The sequence below is a fragment of the Meles meles genome, chromosome 5, assembly GCF_922984935.1.
Source record: "Meles meles chromosome 5, mMelMel3.1 paternal haplotype, whole genome shotgun sequence".
Taxonomy (NCBI): Eukaryota; Metazoa; Chordata; class Mammalia; order Carnivora; family Mustelidae; genus Meles; species Meles meles.
The window spans coordinates 59685343-59702968 of record NC_060070.1 but is presented as its reverse complement, the minus strand read 5'-3'; the positions used below and the strand labels follow the sequence as shown (position 1 = coordinate 59702968).

General features: G+C 36.1%; 1 protein-coding gene across 4 annotated transcripts in view; it reads left to right on the top strand.

The window, feature by feature from the left end:
- Positions 1-17626, top strand: part of UTRN (utrophin) — a 505495-nt gene that overhangs the window by 188253 nt on the left and 299616 nt on the right. For all 4 annotated transcript variants that reach the window (XM_046006019.1, XM_046006018.1, XM_046006020.1 and 1 more), the window contains 6 exons: positions 5474-5644; positions 10621-10800; positions 13338-13466; positions 13770-13940; positions 16364-16525; positions 16960-17097. In XM_046006019.1, the coding sequence (XP_045861975.1) occupies positions 5474-5644; positions 10621-10800; positions 13338-13466; positions 13770-13940; positions 16364-16525; positions 16960-17097 (951 nt within the window). The remainder of the gene's footprint in view (positions 1-5473; positions 5645-10620; positions 10801-13337; positions 13467-13769; positions 13941-16363; positions 16526-16959; positions 17098-17626) is intronic.

Here is a 17626-nt window from a genome sequence, read left to right as displayed (position 1 = left end):
GTACTGTTTAACAGGAGGCATATAAGCAGTAGAGATAACAGTGGCACACAACAACATAAATTATCTCTTTGTCTAATAGAATTTAGGGTTATGAGAGGAGAAAACATTAATCAGGTAGTCTTACAAAGTACCATCACATTAACAGTCTGAAGTGTTAGGAAGGAATGTATGTGGTGCTTTAAGAGTATATATGTCATGGAGGATTTGGCCCAGACTGGGGTTACAGGAATGTAACTGGGGTTACTTTTCCTTCAGGAAATGGTGTGTAAACTGAGAGCTGAAGGATGAGTAGGAATAGCCTGGGTGAAAGCAGTGGAGCAGCCTTTAAGGTTGCTGGGAGAGCATGTGGAAAGGCCCTGTGGCAAGAGGCAGCATGGTACATTTGTGTGACTAATGCAGAGAGAGCAAGTGTGGGGAACATGGTATTGGAGAAAGGGATGAGACCAGAGCATACTACTGTCTGGGTTTGTGATAAGCGTTTTAATCTTAAGAGCTTTAAGAAGTTATTGCAGATTTTAGCAGGGAGATAATAAGCTCATGCATTGGCTTTTTCAAAGATCGCTCACTGCAGTTTGGGGGATGAATTGGAGAAAGGCAGCAGTGGATGTGAAGAGAGCAGTTAGGAAGTCCTTGTGTTCTTAGTGAGAAATGGTGGTGGCATGAATGAGGGCGCAGCGGTGGAGGTGGCATGAGCAGATGGTCTCAGACACATTTAAGAAGTGAAGTGAGTAAGAGTTGTTGATGGATCAGGATGTGGGAGTGCGGTAGGAGATGATCGATGACCCCTGGGTTTCTGGCTTGGTTACATGGAAGATCATGGTGCCATGATTCGGGGGGTGCACTGAAAGGAAAGACGGAAACATGGAAACGTCCTAAGTATGGATTGAGCATGTTCACATGTTAAGTGCTTTTGTGAGAGTGACTTGAATATGTTGGGTACTCATAAAGTTATTCAAGTCTGGAGACTATATCTGGGCTGAAGCTAGGAATTTTATGAGTCATCTGCATAGAGACGGTAATTAAAGTTTTCAGTGATGATGAGATTGTCTAGGGAGAAGATATAATGAGAAAAGAAAAACCTATATAGGCCACAAAATAAAAAATAAATGAGTGCGACTACATCAAACTAAAGAGCTCCTGCATGGTCAAAGAAATCATCAACAAAATGGAAAGACAACCTGCAGAATGGGAAAAAAATATTTGTAAATCATATATATGATAATGAGTTAATATCAAAAATATATAAAGAATCCATATAACTCAATAGCAAAAACCCCAAATAATCCAATTAAAAATGGGTAGAGGACCTGAATGGACATTGTACCAAGGAAGATATATGAATGATCAACAGGTACGTGAGAAGGTACTCAAGCATGACTGAACACTGGGGAAATTCAAATCAAAACCACAGTGAGATACTACCTCACACCTGCTCAATAGGAAGAGATAATGCTAGCGAGGATGTGAAGAACAGGCTGTGCACTGTTGGTAAGATTGTAAATTGGTGCAACTTCTGTGGAAGAGAGTGCAGAGGTTCCTCAAAAAATTAAAAATAGAACTATAGTATGATCCAGTAATTCTACTTCTGGGCATATATCTGACAGAAACAAAAATATATCGAAGAGGGACGCCTGGGTGGCTCAGTCAGTTAAGCAGCTGCCTTCGGCTCAAGTCATGATCCCAATGTTCTGGGATTAAGTCTCGAATCGGGCTCCTTGCTCCACGGGGAGCCTGCTTCTCCCTCTGCCTGCCACTCTGCCTGCCTGCCTATGCTCTCTCTCTCTCTCACTCTAACAAATAAATAAAAAAAATCTTAAAAATATTACGTTGAAGAGATATTGGCACCCTCATGTTCATAGTAGCTCTGTTTAGAGTTGCCAAGGCATGGAAGCAACCCAAGTGCCCACTGATGGAAGAATGGATATGGAGGATGTGTGTGTATGTACGATATATGGTATATCTCATTTAGCACAATGAGGGCATTGTACTAAGTGAGATAAGTCAGAGAAAGACAAATAATGTATGACTATCGCTAAAAGAACAACAACCAAACTCACATAAAAAGAGATCAGATTTGTGGCTACCAGAGGTGGGGGACTGGTGGGTCTGGGAATTGGATGAAGGTGATAAAAAATAACAAACTCGCAGTCACTAAGTATGTAAGCCTTAGGGATGTAATGTACAACGTGCTGCCTACAGCTGACACCACTGTATATGTACGTAGAGAAGTGGTGAGGAGGGTAAATCGCATGAGTTCTCTTCACCATTTATTTTTTTTGTATCTGTATGAAATGATGGATGTTTGAAAAACCATTTTTATTTATTTATTTGACAGAGATCACAAGTAGGCAGAGAAGCAGGCAGAGAGAAAGGAAGAAGCAGGCTCCCTGCTAAGCAGAGAGCCCGATGCGGGACTCGATCCCAGGACCCTGGGATCATGACCTGAGCCGAAGGCAGAGGCTTTAACCCACTGAGCCACCCAGGCGCCCCGAAAAACCATTTTTTAAACCATATTTTTGGTATCTGTATGAAATGATGGATGTTTAAAGTTATTGTGGCAATCATTTGTAATCTATGTAAGTAAAGTCATTGTGCTATATACCTTAAACTTATACAGTGCTATATCTCAATAAAACTGGAAAAAATAAAAATAATTTTTAAATAAAAATTAAAAAAAAGGCCTGAATGAAGTCTTGAGGAATTAGATTATTTAGTAAGAAATTTGAGGAAGATGTGTCTGCAAAAGAAACTTTTAAGTATAGCTGTACCACATTTTATTTATCTGTTCATTAGTGGACATTTAAGTGGTTTCCACATCTTGACTATCATGTGTAATGCTGCCATGAACATAGGCATGCAGATATCTTTTCTAAACACTGATTTCATTTCCTTTGGATATATACACCAAAGTAGGATTACTGGATCATATGGTAGTTTTATTTGTAATGTTTTAAGGGGCCACCATACTATTTTCCATAATTGTATACTTGAAATCTGCTAAGAGGATAGATGTGTTTTCACTCCCCCAAAAAAAGAAAACTATGGGAGATGATGGATGCCTTGATTAAGTTGTGGTAATCATCTCACTCTGTATAAGTACATAAAATGATCACACTGTACACCCAAAAAAACCACATGGAAAAAACAAAGTATACGTAAATGAAACAACAGTTAGTAGCAAGAAGTCTTAGCTGGGGCTGGGAAGCCAATGGAAAAAGGTATTTTGAGATGGGTGTAGGCACTGTTTTTAAATTACTGAACATTAAAAATGATGTCCACTTAAAGATGCCCATTTACATCTGTTGCCCTTGAAGTCATTATTGAGATCAGCAAAGACAATTTCTGTGGAGTGATGGGGCAGAAGACGGGATGGGAGAAGGTAAGAAATATGGGGAAGGTAAGAAAATGCTTTAGAGGATTGGTAAGGGAGAGATGGGAGAGAGGAAGGTCTTAGGGGAGATGCAGCCAAAGAAGGCAGTTTTTTAAAAAATATAAGAGACTTGAGTATACATATATTTTAGATTTTATTTATTTACTTAGAGAGAGAGGGAGAATGAGAGCATGAACAGGGGACAGGGGCAGAGGGAGAGGGAGAAGCAGATTCCCTGCTGAGCAGGGACACCCCTCCTCCCACCCCCTGTGGGGTTCCATCCCAGGACCTGGAGATCATGACTTGAGCCAAAGGCAGATGCTTAACTGATGGAGCCACCCAGGTGCCCCAAGACTTGAGTATATTTCATAGCTGATGGGGATCATCCATCCTGTGAAGAGGGAATGGTTGAATATCTAAGAGGGAGAAAGGATAAATGGTTAGGTAAAATCTCTCCAAGTTGATACTGCCTAATTTATAATGGACTACATCTCAAAATGTATTGGTTGGACTGAGAAGAGTGAATTGTAAGTCAAGCTGTAAATTATTTTCTCCCGGGTATATACAAATCTTTGGTAGCATTAAGTTTTATGATGCTTGTATAACTGCCTGGGCATGTCAAAATCAGATGAGGTCCTCTGAATGCCTAATATCTTTTAATATAATTCATGTATTTGTCTCCTGAAGTCTGCATTGAGGGGCTATTAATTTAAAGTCATGAATTCTAATTAAACTCTGTAGAGAAAAATATTTCACTTTTAAGAAGGAATTTAATAATAACCCATCCTTGAGGTATAGAACAGTAAAATGGAACCTAGGGGGCCAGAAAAAAGAAATGCAATTCCACATTACTTATTAAGAAAATTCAGTTTTTCTATCATCTAAGAAAAATCTTATCCCATACATGACTTATCACTCTGCTACTTAGGTAATGCAAATTATCTCTACATATGTGCACATAAAAGGAAGAACACATTTTTATTTATGTATTGTTTTGTGATACCCTTAAAAATGCTGTCTCAGCTTTAGATAATGAACGATGGTTTTGAGAGTACCATCACGTAACATAAAGGGTCAGACCAGGCTCAATTCAGTGGCCATGTCCCCCTGATCATAGCTTTAAGTGTCACTGCCCCGACCTGCAAAGTAGGAAGACTAGCTTCTCACCAGGGCTGCGAGTCTTACTGCATAGCATGGGTAAGATTCTTCAGCATGCTATGGGAGTTACGTTAAGAGCCTCATAAATGTTTGTTCCGTTCATTTTGCTTTCCGTCAGCTACAAAAGCAAAATAATACTAAAGGTTTATGCTGCATAGGCATTTATTTATTTTAAATTAAGTAGTTAATGGCAAAACATAATTATGAAAATCATACTCTTCCCCCTCAAATTTTTAGAATATAGTGTGTGTATGTGTGTGTGTGTGTGTTTAAAGATTTTATTTATTTGACAGAGTTCACAAGCAGGCAGAAAGGCAGGAAGGGAGAGAGGAGGAAGCAGGCTCCCCGCGGAGCAGAGAACCCAATGTGGGGCTCGATCCCAGGACCCCAAGATCACGACCCGAGTCGAAGGCAGAGGCTTAAGCCACTGAGCCACCCAGGCGCCCCAATGTGTGTGTTTTTTAAACAGAATTCTTTCTTGAGAGGATTTTAAGTCGTCTTCCATTCAAAAGATAAAAGATACCATTTACTGGTTCCTTAACTTTGTTACAAGGACTGCGCCAAGCCCTCTGTGTATGTATCTTTCTTATTTGATACATAAATACCAACCTTTTGAGGGCTATGCCTCTACCAAGGTCACTTAGAAAGTAACCCAGGGTTGTCTGACACTTAACCTCTGTAGTATATTGTCCCTTGTAGAAATGCAAGAATGGAGTGATTCCAGGTGGGAGAGAGAAAGGTTATGTATTTCTTGGGGGTTAAGATGAATTGTTTGGATCTTTAGTTATTATTTGAATTTATTCTTTTCATGTTCTTTTCCCTCTTCATTTCCCTTTCTCTCTCTCTCCTCTCCCTCTCTCTCTTTTTCCCTTCCCTCTCTTTCACCTTCCTTCCCTCCTTCTCACCCTTTCTCTACCTTCCTCCCTCTCTCTTTTTTCTTTTTAGGTGACAGAGGGAAAACAGGACCTGGAAAGAGCATCACAGTTGGCCCGGAAAATGAAGAAAGAGACTGCTTCTCTCTCTGAATGGCTTTCTGTTACTGAAGCTGAATTGGTACAGAAATCCACGTCCGGAGGCTTGAGTGGGGACTTGGATATAGAAATCTCTTGGGCTAAAGTAAGTTGTAACTCAGGTTACCTGCCAATATTATGCCAGGGTCTCCTGTGGCATTTTGTTCAGGATGTCATTTATCTCCATTTCATGTTAAATACAGCATTTTCTTTTTTTCCATTATTTTTTCCATTTCTCTGTCTTAAGAAAAAAGAAGACTATTATAAAAGACAACAATTTGGGGAGGCTGGGTGGCTCAGTGGGTTAAAGCCTCTGCCTCTGGCTCAGGTCATGATCCCAGGGAGCCTGCTTCCCTTCCTCTCTCTTTGCCTACCTCTCTGCCTACTTGTGATCTCTGTCTGTCAAATAAATAAATAAAACCTTAAAAAAAAAAGACAATAATTTTAAGAAGATATTTTTATCTTGATTCCAAAACCATTAAACTCACATGGATCATTGTGCCTGTGTGGTATGTAAAACATTCTAATCACTACCTTCACAGTTGGTGATAGTTTTTGAGAATTGGTTTTTCACAGAGTATTGGGCCAAGTATTAATTCTTTTGTAATACCTTTTATACCCGTAACTAATCTTTATATTGCAAGTGAACTGGTGTAAAGAGCATAGGAACAGAATTTTCAAAAAAAAAATCAATAAAAGATCCAAGAGTTTTCTGTAACTCTGTAGTTATTTCGACATCGGAGATTATAGAGTAGATTTGCCAATTCTCTCTTTTGAGGTGGACAAAGGATTGATGGAACACAAAGTCTTTTTTTTTTTTTTTTTTTAAAGCAAAGGCATTCTTCTTTCCTAAATGTACTTCCTAAGAAAGAAGCATGTATATATACTACAGATAAGTGCCGAATACAAATGACCAAAACTGTGATGGAAATTTATATAAAGCCACAAATATCAGTGTTGACATCTACAGGTGTTTGCTTGTAGGAAGTGGGGAGCAGGTGCTGTGAGGTCATGTATGATGCAACCGTTTCTTAATTTGAACACTTTGTAGGGGTAACAGTTGAATGAGAGTCAAGCTATAAGGCATTATAATAGCTCATGAAAAGTTTAATTATGTCATGGACTGTGTGACATGACAAGAAGATGGAAAAACAGATGCAGGAAGGAAAGGGGGAACATTGGAATTTGCTGATAAAAGCAAAGCAACGACATCAAACTATGTTTTTGTTTAAGTTTTTCAAGGAAATATCTTCTTTTACAATACATTTTGAAAGCCATTATTTTCTTATTAATAACTTTAGTCATGTAAGCTAATTGAATGACATTTGTACAGTGTAATGAAAAACAGAAGCAAAAATCATTTATACTCAAAGAATACACTGTTTTTGTTTGTTTTTTATAGGCACATATAAACATGAACAGACAGAAACATTTAAAAATAATTATATTGTATCTAATGTTTCTTAACCTTGTCTTTTATATAAACCTTGTCTTTTATATATATAAAAACATTTATCTTTAATATTTTTCTTTACCTACAGAGGTTTTGTATCACACATTGGAGAAGTGTAGTATTTTATTGGTTTTTTAAAATTAAGCCATTCCTCTATTCATATCCATTTAAATTATTACCAGTTTTCACTATTGTAAAAAATGCTGTGATGAATATACTTGAAGCTAAATCATAGCATATATTCATGATTATTTCTTGAGAATAAATTCTTAGACTTAAAAATATTGGTCAAGGGATATATCCATTTAAAATTTTTATACACATTATAAAATTGCCCTTTGGAAATATTATACCCATCAGCTGTGAGTGAGAATTCCTCCTTGCTCAAAGGTAGGCAAATATCATGTTTTGGTTATTTAATTGCAACATTTTCCGAAGTTTAGAGGCCATTTGTAGCTCTTTTTACAAAACTGCCTTTTTGGGGCACTTGGATGGCCGTCCGTTAAGGATTTGACTCCTGATCTCCACTCAGGTCTTGATCCCAGGGTTGTGAGTTCAAACCCACATTGGGCTCCACACTGGGCATGGAGCCTACGTAAGGAAAAACTACCTTTTTGTAGTTTTGACCATTCTCATCTTTTAATTTAGAGCTCTTTCCCTACCCCAATAATAAATGCTTAGTGTGTTGTGGGTTGTTTCATTTTTCTTTTCCTTTTTTGTTTTAGTTTTTTATTTCCTTGTCTCTGTAAAAAAGTTTCCTTTCTGTTCTGTATTTTTTAAAACCACCCTATTATATATTTTTTAAAGAATAAAATTCATCTTTTTCTTCATTGTTTCTGTCTTTTGTGCTTCTTAGAAAGTCCAACTCCAAGATTATATAATTCTTTACTTATATTTCTTGTAGCTCTTTTGTAGTTTCATCTTTTACCTTTAATGTTTTAATCCTTCTGGACCAAGTAGTTAACCATTTATATCAGCACTATTTATTAATTATTTTTTCCTTTCTGATTTGACATGCTAAATTCATTTATTCTTTTACCCGTTGCTTTTCTCTGTTTTCCACTTCACTTATCTGACCCTCTGAATTGTTCTTCAACTGTTTAACCAAATGGCTTCATAATATATTTCAACATGTAATTAACAGATTCCATCTTTATGTTTCTGTTATGTGTGTGTGTACTCATAGAAACTTAAAATATGCTAGTCTGAAATTATTTTAAAAATTCTGTTAGAAATTTTGGTTTGAATTTCCATAAATTTATAAATTTGAGGAGAATCAATATCTTTGTTATAATAAGTCTTCTTAGTAAATGGTATATTTCCTTTTTCTCCCCAATTTTTTTATATTACTACATAATGCTTCGGCTTTTTTCTTCAAAAACATTATGTATGTATGCAAAGTTGTTTATTTTTATAGGTATATAAAAGGTATGCCTTTTCTCTTTTATACTAATTACAGCTTGTACAGAGGTGATATGCTTTTCACATATTTAATTTTTAATTATCTATTTGTGTACTCACATCAATTCCATTCAATTAGTTGATTCTGATTATTTTTTAAGGTAAAAACTTTTAAAACAATGTAAGATTGTCTCTTCTGGTACTATTCATTTTAAAATTCCCATTTAATCTTATTTCAGGTTCGAAATAATGAAGATGGTATATACAAATCACGAATTCACAGCACATTCTCTTCATTAGAATAAATCAAATGAAACATCAGTATGAAACATAATCACCCACTTTTTCAGTGTTGTTTTCAGATTTAAGAGACATTCATATTTCACAACATTTTATTGTATTTGCACTTAAAAATTATTTAAAAATTTTTCAATGTAAAAATTTAAATAGCATTTTCATTCTTGAACTTTAATAGCATTTTTATTCAGTAGCTTAAATATTATTTTCAATATAGTCATTTGCTTTACAATATGGTCTATTAGTGTAGATAGTTGTGTGCACTGTTTACATTTAATTACTTGTAGTTAATTGTTTCGTATGGTTCTTTTTAAAAATATGTATTTGAGAGAGAGAAAGAGCACGCGTGTGCGCACGCGTACACGCACCCAGAAGCAGTGGGGAGGGGTAGAGGGAGAAGGAAAGTGGACTCCCTACTGAGCAGGGAATCCGACACGGGACTCAATCACAGGGTCCTGGGATCATGACTTGAGCCGAAGGCAGATGTTTAATGGACTGAGCCTCCCAGGTGCCCCTATTTTATATAGTTTTTTTTTTTTAAAAGATTTTATTTATTCATTTGAGAGAGAAAGAGAGACAGAGCACAAGCAGAGGTAGAGGCAGAGGGAGAAGCAGGTTCCCTGCTGAGCTGGGAGCCCGATGTGGGGCTCGATCCCAAGACCAGAGATCATGACCTGAGCGGAAGGCAGATGCTTAACCATCTAAGCCACCCAGGTGCTCCTATTTTATATAGTTCTTAAAGACTGTTCTAGTCAATCAGTACTTTCCCTGTGAAGGTAGATAGAAAGTCTTTACTGCAGAGAGCTTGGCTGTGGGTTTTTTTTTTTTTTTAAACTCCCTTCTGGAGAAGAACATTTAGAAGAAACATTTTAGTGCCTTTATAAATATACCAGTATTTAATATGGCCAAGTGAATGTTTAAACCTTGACTCATCTGGGAATTTGTAATTTTTATGCCTTCCAAAATGTAATTTAATGATGTGAGATTAAATATAAATGAGCTCTTTGAAATGATTTGTTTAAATGTTGGCTAAAAATGGTACAATAGCAGTGGGGTAGATATGCTCATGTTACTTTTTGATTTTAGAACTTTGTAGTTTTAATTTTGGAATCCAGCATTTTTGCTGTATTTCTCTGAGTACACGTCTTGCTGGTCAAACCTTATGAATGTGCGAATCAAGTTATCATTATACCACCCAGAGTATTATCTTTGCATATGGCGGCTATATGACTACGGCTTAGACGTGCTAGTTCTCCTGTGATTTAGCTAAGATGACATATTTTTTATAATACTAATGCAACAGATTATATATTAAGGCACCTAGTACAGGGTGTTATCCTTCCAAATAAATGTAACACACATTAGTAGTTTCCTGTAGTGGCCCAGGAGATAAATTCATTATAGAATTTTGAGAATTGTAACTTCTGGGATAGTTCTGCTTTGCCAGGTTATAGTTACTGAACATAAAATTGGTTATGTCTAAAGCTATGATGAAGATACTTGGTGTTTGTGTGTAATAAGTAGCATTTGTACTTAAAATTAATGAAAAATTAATGAAATGATTACCTTTTCACAACCGAATGTTACTTTTTTGTATTTGTATAATTAAATGTTTTAGTTTTTATTAGGAAATTAAGAACTCTCAACATGCGAATTGGTTGTGGAGTTTTGGGAACCTCTGACATATTGTGAATTATCTAAAAAAGAGTCATGGACTACTACGCATATGTAGAAGAAAAGTTTTTAAAAAATTAAAGTTGTGTAAACTGGGTATTATCTACAAGTGCTGAATCCCTGAATTTTACCCCTGAAACTAATACACACTGTGTGTTAACTAACTTGAATTTAAATAAAATCTTGAAACAAAAAGAAAAACAAAAACCTTTCATGTTTGGAAAGATCAAGTGGGTCTTGGTATTTTTCTTTTTTAGAATATTCTGAAGGATCTGGAAAGGAGAAAAGCTGATTTAAATGCCATCACTGAGAGCAGTGCTGCCCTGAAGAACTTGATTGAGGGCAGTGAGCCTGTTTTAGAGGAGCGGCTCTGTGTGCTTAACGCTGGCTGGAGCCGAGTCCGCACGTGGACAGAGGACTGGTGCAGTACGTTAATGGTACGTCTCGGGGAGAATTTAACAGTGAAGTCTTTTCTCCTTTAATTATTTAAAAGCCGATACAGCTTTGATTAGAATCATAAATCCTGTTTTCTGTGTGTCACAATAATGTTTTGCTTCAAGTGAATTCATTTCATTAGCCTACATGTTATTTTTTTCTTTTGAAAAAATAGTAACTAGAAAGAGTTAAAAATGTCTCTATTAAGTAGTATTTGTGACATAATAGAAATATATACTTTAAGATCTTAGTAAACATACCTCATTTATTACATTTTAATGATTCAATATTGTATTTAATTTTCATGCAATCAATGATCATGTATATAATATTTATAATGTTCTAATAATAATGGCATACTAGCATATGATGGCCTAAGTAATAATTTTGACTACTAGGAGGATGACATTGGTGAGGTCACTTAAATGCTCTCTTAAATGCTGTCTAAACCTCAATTTTCTCATATGTAAAATGAACAGCATTATAATTTCTGCCTTGTACAGTTTTTGTGATTATTACGTGAGATGAAACATGGATATTTGACTCTATAAATATACTTAAAATAATCAGTGTTAGATATCATGATGATGTTTATGCTAATTATTAAAGGTTATTGTTATTAGTCTTTGTTAATTATTTCATGGAAATAGTGACGATTTAAATTGCACAGTGGTTTTCTGTCCCTCTTATGCTAACAATGAATATATGGCAACCTCCCTTTTTCTTCCTATAGAGGGTGTTTCATTTATAAATTATTATTTTGTTTTGATATATCTAAGGACTTTTTCCAAATTCATAGACTTACTGAGTAATAAATAGAGACAGAGAAAAATAAATTATTGTGCTTTGGAACCTTTACTGAAATCAATCGGAATGTGTAGGGCATTGAAACTTATAGCTCATATCTTGATCTGTCAGCTTTTTTTTTTTTTTAATATTTTATTTATTTATTTGACAGAGAGAGAGGTCACAAGTAGGCAGAGAGGCAGAGAGAGGGAGAAACAGGCTCCTCACTGAGCAGAGAGCCTGATGCGGAACTCGATCCTAGGACCCTGAGATCATGACCTGAGCCGAAGGCAGAGGCTTAAACCACTGAGCCACCCAGGCGCCCCGATCTGACAGCTTTTTATCCAGAGTTCATTTGCAACTTATTACCTGAAAACTTGAGTAAATTAGTTAAATATTGTTTCATCTTAATTTCCCTATCTATAAAATCAGAATAAAAGACCATATCTCACAAAGTTGTTAAATGTTAAATAAAAAATATGAAACTCTTGGCTCGTAGAATATGTTCATTAAATATTTTATATATTCATTTTTACTGTAACTAACCATATTCTACATTCTCACACCTTTTAATTCTATATTCTTCAGTCTATACCTTCCAAATTCTCCTTTCAAATAATACCTTTATAGTCCTATTAGAACATTTTTGAAAAGATCTTATTTATTTGAGAGAGAAAGAAGGAGAGAACATGAATGAGGCAGAGGGGCAGGGAGAAAGTGAGAGGCAGACTCTGTGCTGAGCAGGATGCCAGGGCTGGGGCTCCAACCCTGTGATCATGACCTGAGCCACCCACCAGCAGACACTTAACTAGCTGACTGACCCAGGTGCCCTTAGAATATTAACATTAAATAAGTCTGGTGGTCGTCAGTTCTTGATCTTCTTTCTTAGAACCCAGATCACTTGCCAAGCTTTTCTCATTTATGAGTTCTCATTTTCTTTTTTTTTTAAAACTTTTTCCCATATTATGGATTAATACTTTGTTTTCTTGTCATATAATTACTTATAAGGTTTTTTCCTAGTTTCCTTTATCCTATAAAATAAAGTTCTTGGAAGTTGTTAATTCATCCAAAGGCTTCCCTACTCTTTTTGATCAAGTCCTAAATTCTTGCCTTCGCCTCAGCTATTTCGCTTTGTTTGATTCGGTTTAACCGTTTTCTTCTGGTTTTCACATTTATTCTCTCAATCACATTTTCTGTCCTGCTTCAGGAAATGTTAGTGAGGTCTGTGCCAGCTGTACTTCTTTTTTTTTTTAATTTTATTTATTTATTTGACAGACAGAGATCACAAGTAGGCAGAGAGACAGGCAGAGAGAGAGGAAGGGAAGCAGGCTGAGCTGACAAGCAGCAGGCCTGCTCAGTCCACTGAGCAGGCAGACTCTTACTCAACCCATATTTTAATTATTCTTTTAGATTATTACTTTTTAAGTGAGTTTTTAAAAAATATGATCAAGGAGGGTAAAGGAAATTACTTATAAAAATGAAGAGTAAGGGAGACAAAATGAAACTGAAAAAGGAAGTTTTGCCTTTTATCCTCCTTTAACTTTTTACTGTATTGAGGTCTAAATCAAATAAATTTAAAAAGTACACAACCATGCATTTTTAGGAATGAGATTTATTCACTGGGAAAGAGCTTTGCAGAAAGATGGAAACCTATCTTGAAACTCAGCATACATTTGGCTTTTCAATGTCATCAAAGATTATTGTCTTAAATATTGCACGTGATTACATCAGCATTTCATTAATTCTTTTCTAGAACCATCAGAATCAGTTGGAAATATTTGACGGAAATGTTGCTCACATAAGTACTTGGCTTTATCAAGCTGAAGCTCTGTTGGATGAGATTGAAAAAAAACCAGCTAGTAAACGAGAAGAAATTGTGAAGGTACCAAGCACAGAGCATCAGTAATGTTTGTGGGAGTGGAGGATTTTGGTGTCTTTTCTCCAGTGCTCCAAGTTCCTTGTGCCTTCATTTTTCCCTTGCAGTAGATTAGTTTTTATTTTGGTGGGAGAAACTGAGGTCTCATCTGAGTCCTATATGAACAGCTCTTCATTAAACTGATTGCTCTAAAATCTTTTTCAGGGATTCAAGAAATGCACTTAAACTACCTTTAATTCTGAGTTAGCATCACACCCCATGTTTGGTTTTGATTTTTCTTATATGATAATTTTGTTTTCTCGCAATTAGCGTCTAATATCTGAGCTAGATGATGCCACCCTCCAAGTTGAAAATGTCCAGGATCAAGCCGTTGTTTTGATGAATGCACGTGGAGGTTCAAGCAGGGAACTTGTAGAACCAAAATTAGCTGAACTGAATAGAAACTTTGAAAAGGTGTCTCAACATATCAAAAGTGCCAAGGTGAGTAATTATATTTTAATACAAAACTACTTTTCCTGTGGGCATGTATCTCAATGATAGATGATTATATGGTAAATACATCAAAGAATTTTGAATTAAGGTGATTTTAATCACTTTTTCTTTGAATGGAGCATCAGTCCTTATTTATTTGTGATTTTGCCTATGAAGGAAATAGTATTGAAGAAACCATTTGAAAGAAGCTTTCAAAGTCTCAATCAGAATTTAAAATTGGCTATAAAATAAGACTTACATACATGCTTGTCAACTGGTTTTTTATTTGATTGCAACTAAAAGTTACGAGAAATTTCACAATTTAGACCTAATGCAGAAAAGCTACTATCTGCTCTTATAAATTTGAAAAAGTGCTTTATAAATTTAAATAAGAGGATAATATGTAAGAGTTTTCCTTAAAAAAGCTTTTACTTATGCTTCCGTATGATAATGTTTCTCTCTGTGTCTATCTTATTAATTCTCTTTCATCTTTCCCTTGTTTCCTGAGGGGGAGGAAAGGAAGCATTTTACTGTAGTGTTCTCAAGGCCTGGAGTGTGGCGAGTGCTCAGTAAATGTGAAATCGAAAAGATGGGAACATTTCGATGGTTTGCTAGGCAGAAAACAAAACAGTGTAGCTGACTTTGGGGGTCATTAATACTAGGTGTTCATTCTGACAGGATTATGAGGTTTTCAGGATCCCAGCTGGGCCCATGGGTTTTGAGTATTTAGTTAATTCTACCTCCTGAGAGTTGTGTGTGGAAATTATCTAAGAGGAAGGACCCTCTTTTTTGCAAGAGGTAAACATTATCTAAGTCAGCTTTAATTTAAAATAGCTGACATATTAGGCCAAACTATCTTTCATAGCTCGCAAATATACTTAGATTATTTACAACTTAAGGAAAACAAAGAACTTGCTTTAACTTTTGTCTTCCTTAGCTTTGGCCTTATTTCCCTACTCTCTGACCCAAGTTCATTTGTACTTTTCAAAATGTATATAGGAGCATTTTCCTGGTTTAAAAAAGTAAGGCATAAGACATAGGGAAGAGTGAGAGGAAGTACAAAGAAGCAAAATTATTATTGTCCCCATAAATAACTTCTGTTAACATTTTGGCATACATGTCTACTCTTACTCATATCTCTGTGATATTAAAATATTAAAATTTTTAGGGCGCCTGGGTGTCTCAGTGGGTTGGGCCACTGCCTTCGGCTCAGGTCGATCTCAGGGTCTGGGATCAAGTCCCGTGTCGGGCTCTCTGCTCAGCGGCGAGCCTGCTTCCCCCTCTCTCTCTCTGCCTGCCTCTCTGTCTACTTGTGGTCTCTCTCTGTCAAATAAATAAAATCCTTAAAAAAAAAATTAAAATTTTTATATTGTTTCGTTTGTTTTCCTTTGACATGGTTTACAACAGCTAGGGGGTGTTCCATTATATGATCTATTGCACTTTTGTTAAGTCAGTTTTCCACTTTTAGTGTCCTTTTATAAATATCGAATTGTCAGAATTCTTTTATGCATGTCTTTTTGCTCATTTATTAGTGTGCCCTTTAGGGTCAATTCTTTGAATTCCTTGAAATTGTTGTAGAAGTTGTGCATATAAATACCATTAAATAGATTTTCCAAAGAGTCCTACAAAAAGTTTGTGCCAATTTTTACTTCCATAATCAGTGAGAGAGTGCTCGTTTCCCCATGCTCAGCCAACACCTTATTTTCCTGCACATTAGTTTTATTAAAGTTGTTACATTGAATTTAGTTATATAAATATGAAGTCTTTCTATAATGATATTGTCTGAAAATAACTGCATTGAGAAAGATGTACTTTTCCAGATTTTGGGTATCAAAATCCAAAGGGGATTCTACAGGAGACATTCTGTGGGATGTACCTGTACTTGGTGGTGGCCTTTCTTCTTTCCGTGGTCCTGGCAGGGATGGCTTTTGGATCTTGGCCCTGTTTCTTGCTGTGCTCATACGTAATCTCAGAATCCTCCCACAGCATGGCAGGGGGCCTCAGTTATTTGCCCACTAGCTCACATCTCTGGCTGGAGTTTGGAAAGAAGGGGTAACTCAGAGAAGCCCAACTAGATAAACTCATTGCTCTATGAATGAATGAAATTAAAGTCAATTCAAATAAATGCTAGCTCCTCTCTTGACATGCTGACCCCTGATTAATGATGGCAGGTCTGGTTAAGAATGTATTTTTTCAGGGGCAACTGGGTGGCTCAGTTGGTTAAGCATCTGCCTTAGGCTCAGGTCATGATTCCACGTCCTGGGATCGAGCCCCACGTCAGGCTGCTTGCTGAGCAGGGAGCCTACTTCTCCCCTGCCTGCCATTCTCCCTGCTTATACCTCTCTCTCTCTCTGCCAAATGAATAAATAAAAATCTTTAGAAAAGAAACAAAAAAGACTGTATCTTTTCAAAGAACACTTTTCCTTCTGCAGTTGCTAATTGGCCAGGAACCATTATCCTACCAATGTTTGGTCACCACTGAAGCATTTGAAGCTGATGTACTTTTCTCTGACCTGGAAAAATTAGAAAGTGACATAGAGAATATGTTAAAAGTTGTGGAAAAACACTTGGAATTCAGTGATGAAGATGAAAAGGTTGGTTCAAGGAGATTTTCAAAACCATGGTGTTCTTACTTTTTTGTTCTGTTAATTATATTTTTACATCGGTGATGTTTACCGAAGGAGTCTGCCAAGTCATGCCAAAGAATAGACCCATACGTGATTTTCTGCTGAGTGTCATTGTAAGATTTGCCAAGTGATTTACATAATGCTTAAAAAAATAGTCACACTTTTTGACTAAAGGTAGTGTTGTTTCAGTGTTCTCTAACTGCCTCTAAACTAACATTCTTTATGAGATATTTTAGCTTCAGATGTGAAATACTTAAAAAAATGAATTTTTGTTACTTATTCAGCTGAACAGATCTTGACTAATCTCATACTTTGTAGGTTAGTTCTGCTTGGGAACTGGTAAGTAAGTGATGCTATGCATTTTTCTTTTGAGTAAGCTATTTTTCCTATTAAACTTTCAGGTGGATGAGGAGCGAGCCCAGATTGAGGAAGTTCTACAAAGAGGAGAACAAATGTTACATCAACCTATGGAGGATAATAAAAAAGAAAAGATCCGTTTGCAGTTACTATTTTTGCGCACAAGATACAATAAAACTAAGGTACTCTTTTGGGAGAGACTCTGTTTTCCTTAAATAACTTACTTAGCTCTTGCCATTCAGATATTTGATGTTGCATTCATGGATACCTTAAAAAACAGATGGCATAGTATCTCTTTCTCCTTTCTGGTATGCACTACTAAATAACGTTTATATTCTCAGATGGGACAGGACTCAAAGGAAATAGAAACAAAATCTTATTATTGGGATCTCTTTTGGACTTCTATTAATGTCTTAAATCTAAAAGACATCTGTTGTTTTTAGAAGTGACTTCCTCCTTCAGTTCTGTATTTCATATGTGGAGGTCTTAATCATCTCAAAAAATTTTAGTTAAATAACTAAATTTGTGAATTGATAAATTATGATTTGTGTTCTAGAAAAAGATTCACTACCAGCTCCCTTTTCAATGGCCATCATCTCAACTGCACTCTAAGTGTACTGGTGTTCTCTCCAAGTCTGTTCTTAGGTAATCCTTCTAAGAACCATTTTTAGTAGATGACGTTGAATCTATTGGAAGATTCTACTCTCTGAG